Source organism: Melampsora larici-populina (genome assembly GCF_000204055.1).
Source record: "Melampsora larici-populina 98AG31 unplaced genomic scaffold MELLAscaffold_25, whole genome shotgun sequence".
NCBI lineage: Eukaryota > Fungi > Basidiomycota > Pucciniomycetes > Pucciniales > Melampsoraceae > Melampsora > Melampsora laricis-populina.
In genome coordinates this window covers 250,802-266,570 of record NW_006768789.1, presented here as the reverse complement: position 1 = coordinate 266,570, position 15,769 = coordinate 250,802, and the positions used below count along the sequence as shown (strand labels likewise).

Genomic DNA, 15,769 nt, shown 5'->3' with positions numbered 1-15,769 from the left:
AGAGCAGACCGGTGTCAAATTGAATTCCCCATCGTTCCATGTCGCGCGCGTTGAAGGACTCGGGGAACAGGAAACGGTAAAAGCTTTGAATTCCATTTTCCTCAAAAGTTTTGGTGACTTGATCCACCTCATTTTCTGGGACTCTAGCAAAGTGGATGAAATCGTCGATAGTCGAAAAGTTCCCGAGGCGTCTGGCCTCCGCGATATCCACCTCGAGATGCATGCCTTGCATCTCAGCATAACCCCAGGTGCGTTGAGGGGATTGAGTGGTGCTGGCGACGGTCTTGACTTGTTTCGCGGTGAACAGAGGCGCAGTGGTCATTAGAGGGCGTTTAGTGCTGTGCCACTTGAAACCAGGGGCCTTTGGGGGGATGTCCAAAGTCACCCCGGTGGTCCCCATGGCCTGAAAATCAGAAAGATATTGAACACAATGTTCGAATGAATAAACAACCAAAGAGCCAATGAAATATACAAAGCCTGAAGAAAGAAATCACAACGTACCAAGAGTTTTGCCCATTCGATCATGTGCTCGAAAGATAAGTCCATGATCTGGGTATTGTCATCCTTGTGGACAACACAATAACCTTCTCCTGCGGAGTTCCCCTTCTTGTCGTGGTGCTGAATCAACTGATTGAGCACGAGTTTGCGCTGGGGGACGGGGTCCGAATGCGCAAGCTCGTCGGTTGAGGTCGTGCGGCCGTGGTTGACGGCATTGGTGACTGTCAACACCGCATGCGCTAAGGACCGTTCCTAGTAAACCGAGACCGAGAGTCATCGGAGTCAGCGAAAGGCCCACAGGCAAACTTAAAGAAAAAAGGCAAACTTACACCAGCAACCTGGAGGGCCGCTTTACCAGGATGCTCCATCAATAACGAAATTCCGGCTTCTGTGGTTGGCGCATCCGCAACCGCTTTGAAGAACAGGCCGAGTTGTTTGTCGGTGGCGACCACAGACCCTTTACCTTTGCCGTAGGTAGGGTGATTGAAAACGTAGACACCGACAGTGAGTTGCTTGTTGGCGTCCGCAGTTTTGAATAAGGCACTGAGGCCACCAGTGGTATCGTTCCAAACCTTGTTGGCAATGATGAATAGATGAGTTTTCAAATCATCAATCAAATCTTTGGTGATATCAATCTGTTGCTTGGTGACGGGAAATTTCTGAGCAACCCATTTTCGCTTGTGATTAGCCTTGACAGGTCCGGTGGTGGCCTCAGGCGTGTACAAGCTCAACGTGATTTTCATGTCACTGAATTGCTGCTTGGTGACTTTAAAAGAATCAGAATATTAGGTCAGTTGATGCTAGTAAAAGAACACTGGCTCTGTGACTTACCATCTTTCGGTTCGACACACTTGTTGGCTTCGATACCGCTTTGTTGATCGACCTGCGGCAAATCGACTATCCAAGGATACACGTCAGCTTCAGCTTCCCAGCCAACATTGGGAAGAATGAAGACTTACCAGGCCCCTCTTCCGGATCCTCATGGCCAAAATCGAACGTCACCAAAGACTCTTGGGAGCCTATTCCGGAAGTCGTATCATCGTTGTTGATATTCAAAACGTCAACAAGTTGTAACCTGGTTCGGAGCGGCCTGGATCAGTCATTTAGATCAGCTGTCGAAACTAGAAAACCGAAACTTACGCGGTGTTGCGATCGGACGCATCTTGAGATTGAGACCCTTGAGGGTTGCCAGAACAAAGATTTTTCGACATTTTAGAACAGGAATATGGGAAGAAATGGAACCCAGACGAGCAATTTGACCAAGAAATCCGGAATAATGAGAGCTGGTTGTCTGATGATTTTTGGAGGGTGATAGATCCAGAGACGACGGAATCGAGGAGATGTTGGCGAGACTCAAATAAGGTACGGCCACCCCAAAGGTCGAATAGGAAAGGCCCACCAGGGTCCTCCAATCGGCCGGAGAACTTCACATCTGGCATCGAATTTGAGAACTTCACATCTGACATCGAAATTGTCGAGTGGGTGGTGAAGTTCTTGAAAGTTGGTGAGGATCGTCAGGTTAGTGGAAGTCGCAGTCCAATGACCGTCAATTGAGACGTCGTTCGAGAGAGTTAGTGGTCCCCCCGGCCACTTCATTTTTGGCCGGTGCTGCGCCCTCACACGGGCCAGCTTGTGATTTTGAGAAATTTCGGATTTCAAGCATTTTGTAATCTACTGTACATCTACAGTTCCTGGGTCCTCAAGTGCTGCATTACATATGTAATTCATATGTAATCAACCTGTAACAGTGATGTATAACTTGTTGCACAACAATTTCCTTGCTCGATAAGTGTTCTTATTGACAGGAATGCACTAGTCTAGTGAAGTGTTTGGATTTGTTATGAAGTGTTACTGATATGATTTGCAGCCATGATTTTTCTATATCTCTGACCTTTTTGGCATTTGGCATGAGATGTGCTTTCCAGGTGTAAGACAAGATTGTTTAATAGGTGGTGATGAAATATCTTGACTGTTATAGTTGACTCTGAAGAGTCTTCAGCTTTGATGTTATTAGTCTGGAATGCCTTGTTATAAACCCTGTATAAGTTGGGCCACAGATAAGGAACCCAAATCAATTTGGGGTTTGTTTGTTTGGATGCACTAATGATTCTCGATTCTCTCAACTTATTACTATTACTTCCACGCATTATCTTGTAGATCATAGCTAATAAATGTGTGAGTAAAAAGAGTGTGGAAGTATCAAATCTAAATTTGATTCTCTTTTCTTGATTCTTGACTTGTCTCTTGAATACTCGGATTCTCTCTTCTCAATAATTTTATCTCATAGAGAATGGATAAGACTATTAGAATCTAATGTAATGTGATGTAATGAATCTACTCTCTAGTTATACTATGAACATGTATTATTTATAGTTAATAATTTTGAGAAAATGGCTCAGAGTTATTCAATGGGTTTGTCATTTTTACATGCCTTTTGCTTGTGCAATGGCTTTTTGGGAGCCAATGTCATTGTTGGTTGTTGACTATCTGCACATCTTGATGCTGCAGCTTCATAGGATCCAGCTGGTCTCTTATTGAGCTCCTCCTGAGTGGCTTCTTCTGTGAAGATTTCTCAGCAACTGTCAAGATTCCCATTCATTGAGATAGCCTGGAAGTTAAAATATGGGTTAGAGCTTGACATTTGGGGGTTCATTAATGGTTCTGCCATGCTTTTGTTTAGAAAGTTGGCCTTTAGACAGGTGTGGCATGACATCATTTGCAACCACCACAAGCTTGGCCAGCATGACTGCAAGAGAATACTACTTCTCCTCACAGCCTGGAACCAAACAGGCAATCCTCTCAGATTGAGGGGTTCCCATCATTGTTTAAATGTATCATTGGACAACAAATCCAGGGGTACTTGCTTGAGCCCTCTGCTTTGCAAATTTGGCAAGAAGTGGGACTTCTTATTGTGTGTGATTTGCTCCTAGGTTGCCCAAGTTCATTTCTCCTCAAGGTATACCAAAATCCAAGCCTTTGAGAAACACCGCTACCACATCATTGTTTTTGGCTAGACGTGGTTGGATTTGTCCATCCTGAGGTCAAATTCAAGCTGGAATTATACTCAATCATCTGTCCTGTGTTGGGCATGTTAGGGGGCATTTCACACGAGATAATGAGAGGAAGGAGTTGATGGTGAAAGGTTAGGATAATGAGGAGGACAAGTCAAATAAATTTTGAGTCCCATGATCTCAGAAAAACCTTGTACAAAGTCAGAATTCCCTTGGATCTCACATCTGGGGGTAGAGATGTCAATTTTGATCAAGACAGAACAGTGATGTGTCAATGTTTCAACAAACAACAAATGCAAAAGAGGTGATGATTGCAGAACAAGTCACTACATAGAAAGCTGCCAACGGTAAACATATCTAAGACTAGTCCCTGGATATTCCTATTTTGAACACATACATATCACAAACCCTGGAAAAAGGAAAACAATGAAGTGGGGTAAAAGGCATTCCAGTCAATCCAACTCAGCATAAGGAATTATAAATGATGTAAGACACTGTCACCATAAAAGATTACAAGATACTGTAGATTCAATTTGGATCACAGCATGACATTTTTCTATACATTTCTGAACATTGGAACTGCTACCAGAACCTCTCAAAAGATTTATCATCTGTTTTTTGATGAAGGAAAGAAGAGTACAATGTAACTTGATAGTCAGTTGGTTTATGAAGGTCTACTTCCTGCTTTTTACACGTCAACTTTTGTTTAATAAATTGATCAATCCCTCTACAAATCTTCTCAAGTGAAAAATGAGGTAGAGCTAAGTTGATGTTTGGTGAGGGTTTGATAAACAGTAACATGTTCTTTAAATCTTTCTCCCAATACTTCATGGAGACAGTCAATTTTGGATCATTCTTTAGTGTTTCGATATCCTGATCTTTTAAAAGGATCGGATCAGATTCATCTTGTGTATGGATCAAGAATTTCGACCAATCTACATATTTTCCAATGTTCCAAATCTCATTGGATTTCTTTTTCCAATTCTCTAAAGTTGAACTATATAAATCTTGATTAAGTTTATTTCTAGGATATCCTGCTTGGTAATCTTCTTCAAATGTTCCAGAAATGTGCCTTTCTAACATAGATTTACAATATCCCTTTGAAAATGATCTCTCATAACAATCGTGATCATTAATCAACCAAAAAACTCTTGCAAGTGTGGACAAACTACGAATGGTGAGTCGAGCACATGATGATTTAAATGTTGGTTCTAATAAAGCAGTATGATAAATCACTTCTGTATGCCATAAAAGAAACCGACTGAGTTTTTCTTGATCTGATAAAGTTTCAGTTTCAATTGAGGACTTATGATAAGTCCTTAAGAGTAAATTGGTCAAGAGTTTTATATATCTCCAAATCTTTCTACTCGGATTGCAAGACACAATGAAATACACAAACGGAAGTAATATCTCTGAGGTCCATATTTCCTTTCCTGACTCCCAACTAGGGTATTCGGATAACCTACCTCGAGGTGTGTATCTATCTGACAAAGCCATAATGAGCTCTTTTGTGTAGTGGATTGCAGCAGCTGAACACATCTTATCAGGATTGTGTAGATGAAAGTTTTTGATATCGATCTCTGATGCCTTTGGTTCAGAATCCATTCTGATTGATGATTTACTTTCTATTCCTTTTTTGGTTGATTCCACCAATAGAGTATTGGATTTCCCCTTTGAGGGTATGTTTTTATAGAATTTTGGTGAAATATCATGGTCCATTGGTTCTTGATTTAAATCAAAATTCAGCTCCCTAGCTGTGTGATGCTCTTTCTGTTCTACGCCTCTATGATTCGGGATAGGACATATACCAGCAATCTTGTGGTTATTGGAGTCAAATATCTCAGCGCTTGATGGATAGTGATCTGTTGTAGATTTCTTTTCCATCCATAGTTCAACTTTTGAGCTTCCTTCTCGATCCTCCAAGGACTGATAAACTCCATGTTGCTCATGAGATAAAATCGGTTCACCTTGAGGCGCCAATTTTGGTCTCTTGAGAGTCAGACGAACGCTTGGATCCAAATATGTTGAGCTACTGTCCCTGCATATGTTGTTCATATCCCCGCGTGCTGTGGAGATCTGTCTGGACGGCTGAATCTCTTGTAGTCTTGAATTGACTCGGATATTTTCTGGATTTGTGTCCATGGAGATAGTCAAGTGAACCGAGATGCCCGCTATCCATACCCAGACAATACTCAATCTTACCATTTTGTGGGATTGCAATTGGAAGATTTTGAGCTTAACTCTAGTATCTTGACGTTCAAAAATGTCTGCCAAGAAGATCAGTAGATGATGGCGAGTGTCTACTTGGTTCGGAATTAAGTGTTGTTTCCTGAACTGATCATGATACAAAAGTCATACATAGATACATTGTACTACAGATTTTCCAGTTCGCGCTCGTTGTAAAATTAGGACAAGTGATCTGATATTCAAACATGCCCGAAAACAAATTTCAGCAAAGGTTTGCTCAGCATTATAACACTGCGGACATCGTAGTCACACCCCAGACACGTTTTATGCCTGCGCCATTGTTAAAAGCCTACCGATGCAAGAGTATAGATTTTCAGAGGTCTGTGGCAGGCAATCAAGGTTTCTATTGCACAACTCGTTATCAATTTTCAATGCTCATGCCATGATGATGTATTGCTTTGAATGAGAATCAATGAAAATGTGGTCTTGATGTTATAGAGCAAAATGGCTGTAGCCAGTTTCCATGAGCCCAGCTGTAGCCAATGTTATGAGCGCATGAGGCATTTTTGCTTCACCAGACATGGAGCCAAAGGAAGTCGTTTCAGAAATCTTTACGCCTCTGGTACTTACAACCTATGGAAATGAATACATCTCAACAATACATAATTACTCTCTTTGGATAGTTTTTTTGTTTGTCTTGCACACCAAAACTTTGGACCGGGATCCAAGTCCAAATTAGGAATTAGAAATAACTTAAGACATCATAATAGATTACCAGGTCATATGATGGGAGACACCAAAGATAAGGAAAATCTAGAATGATCTATAAGTGCTACACAAGCCCCTGATTCTCAACTTGTTGAGGAGCCAAGGATACTTTTGACATGCCCTCATCAACAAGAGCTCAAAAGTAGCTTTTGGGGACAATTGGAAAACTTTTTGAATTTTTTTCTATGTGCAATAAAATCAAACTTCACATGAAATTTAGAGCTCTAAACATAAAAGCACTACTCAAGCCTTTCCTTATCTTTTATGTCTACCACCATAGATTAGATTCAGATTAAAACATGACATTTTCTTTTCCTTTTGAATTGCTACCAAAACCTTTTGAAATATTTATCATTTAATTTTTGATGCAGGAATTGAGAGAACAAAGTAACTTGAAACTCGCTAGGTTTATGAAGACCTGATGTTTGACGTTTGGTTTTAATGAATTGATTCATTCCTTTACAAATTTGATGTAATGAAAAATGAGGTAAAGCTAAACCAGTTAAACTTAACGGACTAATAAACTCAAACATCTTTTCCAAATCTTTTTCCCAATACTTCATAAAGACCAATAACTTTGGATCGGTTTTTAGGTTTTGAAGGTCTTGATCTATTAAAAGAAGTGGATGAGATTCGTCTTTCGGATGGTTTATTAAGAATTTCGACCAATCTACATATCTACCAATCTTTAAAATCTCATTGGATTTCTTTTTCCAATTCTCTAAAGTCGAACTATATAAGTTTTGATTAAGTTCGTTTCTTGGATATCCTGATTTATAATCTTCTTCAAATGTGCCAGAAATGTGTCTTTCTAAAATAGATTTACAAGATTTTTGTGAAAAACATTTCTCAAAGTTTTCATGATCATTCATTACCCAAACCAACCTAGCGAGAGTACAGAAACCACGAATAGTAAGTCTAACCCCATCTAACGATTTAATACTTGGTTGTAACAAAGTAATATGATACATCACTTCAGTATGCCATAAAACAAATCGACCGAGTTTTTCTTGATCTGATTGAGTTTTATCCTCAAGTGAAGATTGATGATAAGCTCTTAAACTCAAAACAGTTAAATGTTTTATATACTTCCAAAGCTTTTGACTCGGATTACAAATCACCATGAAATATACAAACGGAAGTAAGATCTCTGATGTCCATATTTCTTTTCCTGAATTCCAACTAAGGCATTCATTAGGTATCTTCACTCTAGGTGTATATTTTTCTGATAAACTTATCATCAGATCTTTTGTGTAATGAATTGCAGCAGCTGAACATATCTTGTTAGGATCGTGTAGATGGAAGTTTTTGATATCGATTTCGGATGCCTTTGGTTCAGAATCCATTCTGATTGATGATTTACTTTCTATTCCTTTTTTGGTTGATTCTACCGATAGAGTATTAGTTTTCCCTTGTGAGATTAAATTTTCATAGAATTTTGGTGAAATATGGTCCATTGGTTCTTGATTTAAATCAAAATTCAGCTCCCTAGCTGTGTGATGCTCTTTCTGTTCTACACCTCTATGATTCGGGATAGGACATATGTTAGCAATCTTGTGGTTATTGGAGTCAAATCTTTCAGCGCTTGATGGATATAAATCTTTGTGATCTGTTGTAGATTTCTTTTCCATCCATAGTTCAACTTTTGAGCTTCTTTCTCGATTCTCCGAGTCCAAGGACTGAAAAGATCCCTTTTTCTCATGAGATAGAATTGTTTCGGCTTGAGGCGCCAATTTTTGTCTCTTGAGAATGGGACGAGCGCTTGGATCCAGATATGTGGAGCTACTGTCTCTGCATATGTTGTTCATATCACCGCGTGCTGTGAAGATCTGTCTGGACGGCTGAATCTCTTGTAGTCTTGAATTGACTCGGATATTTTCTGGATTTGTGTCCAAGGAGATAGCCAAGTGAATCGAGATGCCCGCTATCCATACCCAGCCAATACTCATTCCTACCATTTTGTGAAATTGCAGACTTTGAACTTAAATCTAGTATCTTGACTTTCAAAACCGTTTGTTCATCAGATCAGTCAGTGATGATGGTGAGTGTTTATAGACTTCACTTATTTCTGAATTATAAGCTGTTTTGTTCACGAACTGATCATGATACAAAAGTTATACATAGATACAATTGTTACTTGCACTACAGATTTTCCGGTTCTCACTTGTTGTAGGATTAAAACAAATGAGTTGATCTTCAAACATGCCCGAAACCAATCTTCAGCAAAGCTTTGCTCAATGTTTTACCACTGCGGTCATCGTGGTCGCAGTCCAGACACGTTTTCTGCCTGCGCCATTGTTTGTAAATGCCTACCGATACGAGCGTATAGATCTTGATCAGAGGTTTGGGACAGGTGGATAAGGTTTCCATTCCATAACTCATCATCAATAACAAGGTGGCTTTGATGTTGTAGATCAATGGCTGTAGCCAGTTTCCTTGAGCCCAGCTGTAGCCAATGTTTTGAGCCCATCAAGCAGCGTCGCTTTACCCAACATGAAGCCAAAGGAATGAAACTTTCTTGTGATGAAGATTGTTGTCTGGATCTCAAGATTAGGATGTGTATGTGAAGAATTTATGTAAAATCGCTTGGTCTACCTGAGATGGTACCAAGACAAGTGATACGATTGGATGCATAACTTGGCATAGGGCAAAGAGGTTGTGGATGATTGCTGGTGATATTTTTCGAGAATGAGATGCCACATCATGAGTTGGCTTAGAATGATTCTTGGGATATTAAAGAGGTCCTAGGAAGCTATGATTATACATGTGTTTTTTCGCTGAGTGTGCTGGTCACGTTGCACCTGACGGCGACGAAGGAAAGATGATAACTTTTTGAAGGCCCAAGCTGACTTGATATCTCCTCATAAAAATGATCAATCTCAAACATCATTGACACATCAATTTTCTCCATCAGTACTGTCATCAGCTTTGCATTGTAAGCCACTTGCTTGGTGATCGGGAAGCGTTCACATCCCTGTGTGATGGGATTGAAAGGTTTGGCTGTCATTCATCCCAGTATAAAGTACACTCTGTGTAACATTGTCAACGATTACTTGCTGCTTGGCGGTTGGTAGATTTTGTCTGTGCTTTTGTTGAGTGTTGGTCCAGACCTTTGGCCCTTCATTGAGGGTATTGTGCAAGATTTTGTAATGTGAATGGCCAGCGCAAGTCATACATTTTACTGCTTGGCACATGGTGCCCGCTCAACGCATGGTACTCAAGAGGTTCAAAAAAATCTTGACGCTTCTGGTACTTACAACCCAATATGAATCCATCTCAACAAAACATAATGACTCTCCTTGGATAGTTTTTTTCTTTGTCTTGCACCTGAAAATATTGGGCTGGGTGTGATTGTTGGTCCACTGATCATGCCGAACGTGATGGCTGATTGAAGATCTGAGCTCCTGGTAATTCTGTCATTAGCCCATTGTCTGAGAAACGGCATTGTGAGATGGCTAGCTTTGCGGTTCAATGTTCTACACCGAGTGATCAGATTCAAACAACTGGGGGTATAGCTGTCACGTTCGATCAAGACAAAACCATTGATCTTTCAACAAACAATCAACGGAAAAGAAGCAACAATCACAAAACAAGTCATTGCACAGAAAGCCGCTGACAATAAGCATATACACAGTCCCTTGAAGCTTGTTACGGGATCACGGGCGGGATGAGAAGAGCGTACCTAACAAGCTCTCTTCCAGCCAATTGAGATGGTACGTACTTTTGGAATCACCACCACCAAGGCTGTAGCCCTTCTTGCTGGATCTGCTGATAGTTCACATCACAGCACCTTTATTTTAAGTAGGCGAGGAGTAATGAAAGCTCTACTTACATACTTACACAGTGGTATGCTATGTACCCAACACTGTCCGGTCCATCGATCAAGAGAAAATTCTCTGCCTCTTTCCTGGATGCACAGCCACCCGTATGAAGAGATATTCCTTCATTGGACTACATCGAGGTAATAATTTATTGCAATTTGAAATAGAAAAAGCTACAGCTCCAAACTTTGTAAAACATGAATGAGAAATAGAGTGCAAAATTTAGAATTGGGCTTAGAGTCAAGATCTCTTGAGATCATAAGACCAAGCCATGAAGCATAAGTCCTTGAAGACTTTTTCACTTACTGTGTAGTTAATCTTTACACAGTAAAGCTGTGGAGGTGTAGATTTAGATTTAGAATGAGTATATAAGGATATGAGTGAAGTGATAGAGTGAAGTGAAGTGGCTGGAGTTGAAGTTGAAGAAAGAGAAGGTTGAGTAGTGGTGAAGTGTTAAAATTTAAGTGATTTGATTTAAATTTAATAAGTTTTTAGCCTTGACGACCTAAGTTGAATTGAACTATGTAGTGAATACTTTGATGGACTTCTTGAGATTCCCCATCAAAGAATTAAATACTATCACTACCACTACCACTACTCTACTACTTATTAAAAAATTTTATCTTTTTCTTCAACTTCATCATCGAACCATTCTCTCTCTCTCTCTTCCTCTTCTCAACTTCTCCAAACTCGCCATCTCAGCCATCTCAATCATCAGATCACGATTCAAACTAATCCAATCAAATCTATCATCAAATGGCTTCTACTCTATCTGAAGTTCATCCTCAACCTCAAAAGAAATGGTGGCGTCCGTTCATCAAAAATCATACTGCTCTCTTTGATCCGTTTAGTAATCCATTTAGCTCTCTCACTAATTCTAATAATTATCAAACTCAACATTCAAATCATCATCATCATCATCATCATCAACATCAACAACAACAACAACAACAACAATCTTCATCTTCATCAACCTCACAATCAAATCATCCAATGCGTTCAAGTTTTTTAAAAACAAAACATCAACCATCTTATTCACTTTCTCATGATTTAATCCCTTCTTCTCCTACAGTCTTTGGTGCTAGATTAGAACAATCTTTAGAACTCGCTTCTGTGGCCATCTCAATGGTCGGTCAAGATAAGAAAGCTTATATCTATGGTTATATACCTGTGGTGGTGGCTAAATGTGGATTATATCTTAAAGAGAATGCAACCAATGTTCAAGGGATCTTTCGAATCTCAGGTTCGACTAAACGAATGCGTGAACTTCAAGCGATTTTTGATGAACCACCTAACTATGGTAAAGATTTAGATTGGAAAACTACTAATCCATCAGATCATGGTTCGAGTTCTACTTCAGGTTCAACTGGTAGTTTAATCGATTCAAATCATATCAATAATGGAAACCAAAAGTCTTACTTTTCGGTTCATGATGCTGCTAATGTCTTGAGGAGGTACTTGATGTCATTACCAGTTTAGTTTACCTTTCATTGACTTTCTCTTTTGTTTGACCATCATCAAAAACAAGATCATTAATCCTAGTTTTTTGATTTGGATTTTATTTAGGAACCTTTGATTCCCTACAGCATGTACCAAGACTTTCGTAATATCCTCAATGACCGTCAAAAGGAGAAAACCAAACAAGTCCGAACCTTTAAATCGCTCATCTCAACCTTACCACCTTCTTCACAATATCTTTTACTTTATCTCTTGGATCTGCTTTCTGTGTTTGCATTGAAATCAGATGTGAATCTGATGACCAGTGCGAATCTAGCGGTGGTCTTTCAACCTGGGCTTTGTCAACCTCAACCTAGGAATCAAGCTCATCTAAATCGAATCATTTATAATCCTTCGTCTTCTAAGCCCTTGAATTCAAGTCAACCTTCGATCCAACAACAATCTTTAGATGAACAAGAGTTAATCATGCGAGACGTCAAAGAAGCTCAAGAAGTGCTTCAATTCTTGATCGATAATCAAAATTACTTTGTCGTCGGTCTTCGTCCTCAACCTAAAACCAACGGAACCCCACATCCCAACCAACCTACCGATTCTCCTCATCGCAATGTTAGTCTCTGAGCAGTACCCATCAGTCACCTCTTCCTTTCTTCTTCCTTTCTCCAACGCCCTCTCTCTCTCTCTTATTCGGTTTTCAATACCACACACACTTTCCAAGAAAGTTTGATGAGTCACCTTATTAAATCAATCTCAACCATTACCTCTTTCCCCTTTTTGTTTGTTTGTTCGTTTTTGTGCGTTTGTAACTTGGTCGGACAACACCACAAATCACAGGAACGACCCAGCTTACCAGCCCACCAATCCTCTCGTTCACTTCATCCACAACTAAGTCATCCTAACTTCAGCACACCCTCCAACATACCTGAACTCTCAGCACGAAAGTTGAGTATCAAACGAAGGAAAGCAGCACAAGATTCCAATACGTCTTCTTCATCTGATGATCCACTCTCACCACTCTCACCTCCTAGGAGATTGACGACCAATGATGAACTTATCCTTCGCTCGGATGGTACAGAAGAAGATCATCCTAAAGATTCGATCTCTGAATCTCCTACTCAACTTGATTTTCTTCATGCTCATCATTCTTTTCATTACCATCAACGTCATCAATCGATACCTTTGGTGGTGAAAAGAAGTAAAACTCTTCCGGCTTCGAATCTTGCTTCTTCAAAACGATTATCAAGTTTGAATCAATTGATTGGAACTCGTTAGTGTTTTTTTTTCTCCTTTCTTTTAGAATATATTGATGATTAATAATGGTTTTGATCCTTTGTGTGCGGGTATCTTTGTAGCTGTTTCTTCTCCTTCTCCTAGTCATGAAAGAACTAGTGAAGAATTAAAAGAAGAAGTAAAGGAAGAAGAAGTAGAGAAGAAAGACGAAGTGGTGGGATAAGGGAGACTTTTCTTTGCGGGGGGGGTTTAGGATTTCTTCTCTCTTTGCTTCTCTTCTTTCTTTGGGACAATTATATGAATGTAAAAGTGTAGGAAGAAGAAAATTCTCAACAGTTGATCTAAACTTACAAAACTTGAAGTCAATGATGAAAAAACATGATCATGAAACAAAATTTTTCTTTTTGATGATTCTTTTTACTGGTTGTTTTTTAAAGATTTTGGACTTTTTTTTTTTTTTTTGGTTTTTTATAAAAATGAAAATCTTTTTTTTCTTTTTTCACCTTGTTTTGGGTTTTTTTTATTTATAATCTTTTTCTCTTCTTTTACTTTTTCCTTTTTCTTTGTGTGTGTTTTTTTTTGTTTTAATTTTTTTTAATTTTTTTTGATTTTTTTTAAGGGGGCTTGTAAGATGTTAAAAATTAATGATTTCTTTTAAAAAAAAAACAAAAGAGCTTGATGAGGTTTTTCCTTTTTTCTTTTGATTATAATTATTTTCTTAAGAAGAAGAATTGTCTTGATGATGATCATTGGGTTACAGAATCTGAGGTATCATTGAAAACAAATCTTTGGACATATCTAGGTATTGTTTTACACCCAAAGATTACATGGATCAATTCTTTGGAAAAATTCTGTTGATTTCATGGATTTGAATGTAATATTGATGACTTGAAATGAAAAATGTGAGGTAAATTTGTTGACTGTGAAGGGAATCAGTTTGAGGCACGGGTAGCAAGGCTTGCTGGGTTTTTACGCTAGACTTGGCCCTGGGCCTGGATTGCACGTGGGGCAGGAGAAAGATCCGCGGAGTACATGAGGGCGGCCACATCGGCGCTGAGTCACTCCACTGGAGCGCTCCCCACTCTTTGGATACACAAGTGAGAGAAATTAGGAAGAAACACCACGTATTTGCTGGATTTTTGACCCCTAGTTTGACTAAAAGGGATGGTGGGCGGGAAACAAAAAACAAAAAACAGAAGAAAAACCATCTAACTGTTGAGGAGATAAAAAGATAACCAGTTGTATTTGCGAGACTGGAATAACGAGTCGAAATGAAACTGGTGGTAAGGATAACAAATTTTTTATGACTTTTAATTTTGAGACAGAAACAACTGCTGGAAGAGCGGACAAAGGACCTGAGGAGAAATTAAGAGAACAACGATGTGAGAGTGGAAAGAAAATTCGAACTGCGTGATGGCTTGACATTTCTCGTAAGAGATGATTGTCGATTGTGCCAATTTTCTGTTGCACCTCTTAAGAGGTGCTTTTTTGTTTTTGCTGTGCTTGCGTGTTTCACCTCACCTTTTTACAGATTCCCCTATGTTGATACTTTGTACCAACCACGAGGAAGATACCATCTAGATATTGTGTAATTCTTTAAACCAGGAATTTCATCAGTTTAAAGTTTTGATTATTATTAAATCTCTTTACTAACTTGAGCAATACTTCTAGCATCACCTTCTAACAAAATCAAATAAGTCTTGACAAGAACTTTAATAACTAACAACATGATCACAATGGGTTAAAGAAATGTAGAAACATATAATAAATTAGGTTAAGGAATTTGTTTATTTGATGGATGAAGTGATTGATAGAAGTAATGTGATGATGCATTTTCACCATAGGTGAAAGAGTGAGGTATGTACAGTCCCCTCCAAGTGGTTTACGTAATCATTCAAGTTCTGCAGCGGCGGGGCCGGGGCCTGTCGCGAACCCGATGATTACAAATCCTAGGCGTGGGGATGTGTACTTGAAAATATAAAAGTCTTACATTTATAACTTGGGGTTTGATTACATACAAGTCCATTGGATGTAATCACAGTTAAAGATTTATTTGGTATTCTCATTATACATGATTGCTACTTATGTGATGCACATCTGATGTTTACCCCAAAAAGGATATGGTTTGTAACATAATATTTCCCTCAGTTAAATATATGTCATTGGATCTTGTGACTAGTGATGTGACCCAGACCCTGCCCTGCCCTGCCAACTTTGCCCAACAATATTCTTGAAGCTGACAGTCTGGGCCCTGTCACAGTCACAAACACCCTGCAGGCACACTGGCTGCCCTGTCTGCCTGGGTGCCCATTGTTTTTTTGTGCAATCAATAAAAACAATTGATCTTTTTCTTTCAACATAGCCTCAGCATAGCTCTTTTTCATCCAAATAGACTCCTATAACCTCTAAATAAAGTTTGATACACATATACCAGCAATATAGGTCAAAGTCAAAATAATTTTAGAACATTTTGTGCCTATGAAGCATCCAAGGTGTGATCTGGTTAGCCCTGAGTGAATTTTGGATGCCCTTAGCTCTATGCATGGCCAGTCATGGGGTGGGCGCGGGTTTTGATTTAGGGCAGGCCTGGGTGCGGATTTTGACCGCTCCAAAGGCACACCTATAGTGGGGGCACCAAGGCGTGCCTCTGAGGTGTCAAAATCTCCCCAAAGATCAAAAAAAGGTAAAAAATTGCTCAACAACATCAGAAATCATATCTTTTGTATTTTATAACAGTACTTCTGCACATCTCATGAACAGCCATTGAAGTAAATCATTTAATTATCTTCCTCATCCCAA

The 15,769-nt window shown here is 39.3% G+C and overlaps 4 protein-coding genes across 4 annotated transcripts; 1 reads left to right on the top strand and 3 right to left on the bottom strand.

The window, feature by feature from the left end:
• Positions 1-1,288: 1,288 nt before the first annotated feature.
• Positions 1,289-1,964, bottom strand: MELLADRAFT_88161 (uncharacterized protein; the record flags this gene model as incomplete). The annotated part of the gene is made up of 3 exons (XM_007411395.1): positions 1,289-1,395; positions 1,458-1,588; positions 1,639-1,964. The coding sequence occupies 3 exons, from the start codon at positions 1,962-1,964 to the stop codon at positions 1,289-1,291; spliced, it is 564 nt and encodes a 187-aa protein (XP_007411457.1).
• A 2,127-nt stretch (positions 1,965-4,091) lies between these two features.
• On the bottom strand, positions 4,092-5,714 carry MELLADRAFT_107740 (uncharacterized protein; the record flags this gene model as incomplete). Its single annotated transcript, XM_007411394.1, has 1 exon — positions 4,092-5,714. The coding sequence occupies one exon, from the start codon at positions 5,712-5,714 to the stop codon at positions 4,092-4,094; it is 1,623 nt and encodes a 540-aa protein (XP_007411456.1).
• Positions 5,715-6,790: 1,076 nt separating this feature from the next.
• MELLADRAFT_107739 (uncharacterized protein) lies at positions 6,791-8,422 on the bottom strand (the record flags this gene model as incomplete). Its single annotated transcript, XM_007411393.1, has 1 exon — positions 6,791-8,422. The coding sequence occupies one exon, from the start codon at positions 8,420-8,422 to the stop codon at positions 6,791-6,793; it is 1,632 nt and encodes a 543-aa protein (XP_007411455.1).
• Positions 8,423-11,965: 3,543 nt separating this feature from the next.
• Positions 11,966-12,699, top strand: MELLADRAFT_72180 (uncharacterized protein; the record flags this gene model as incomplete). Its single annotated transcript, XM_007411573.1, has 1 exon — positions 11,966-12,699. One exon carries the CDS (start codon positions 12,041-12,043, stop codon positions 12,359-12,361), a length of 321 nt encoding a protein of 106 aa, XP_007411635.1.
• Positions 12,700-15,769: the final 3,070 nt, after the last annotated feature.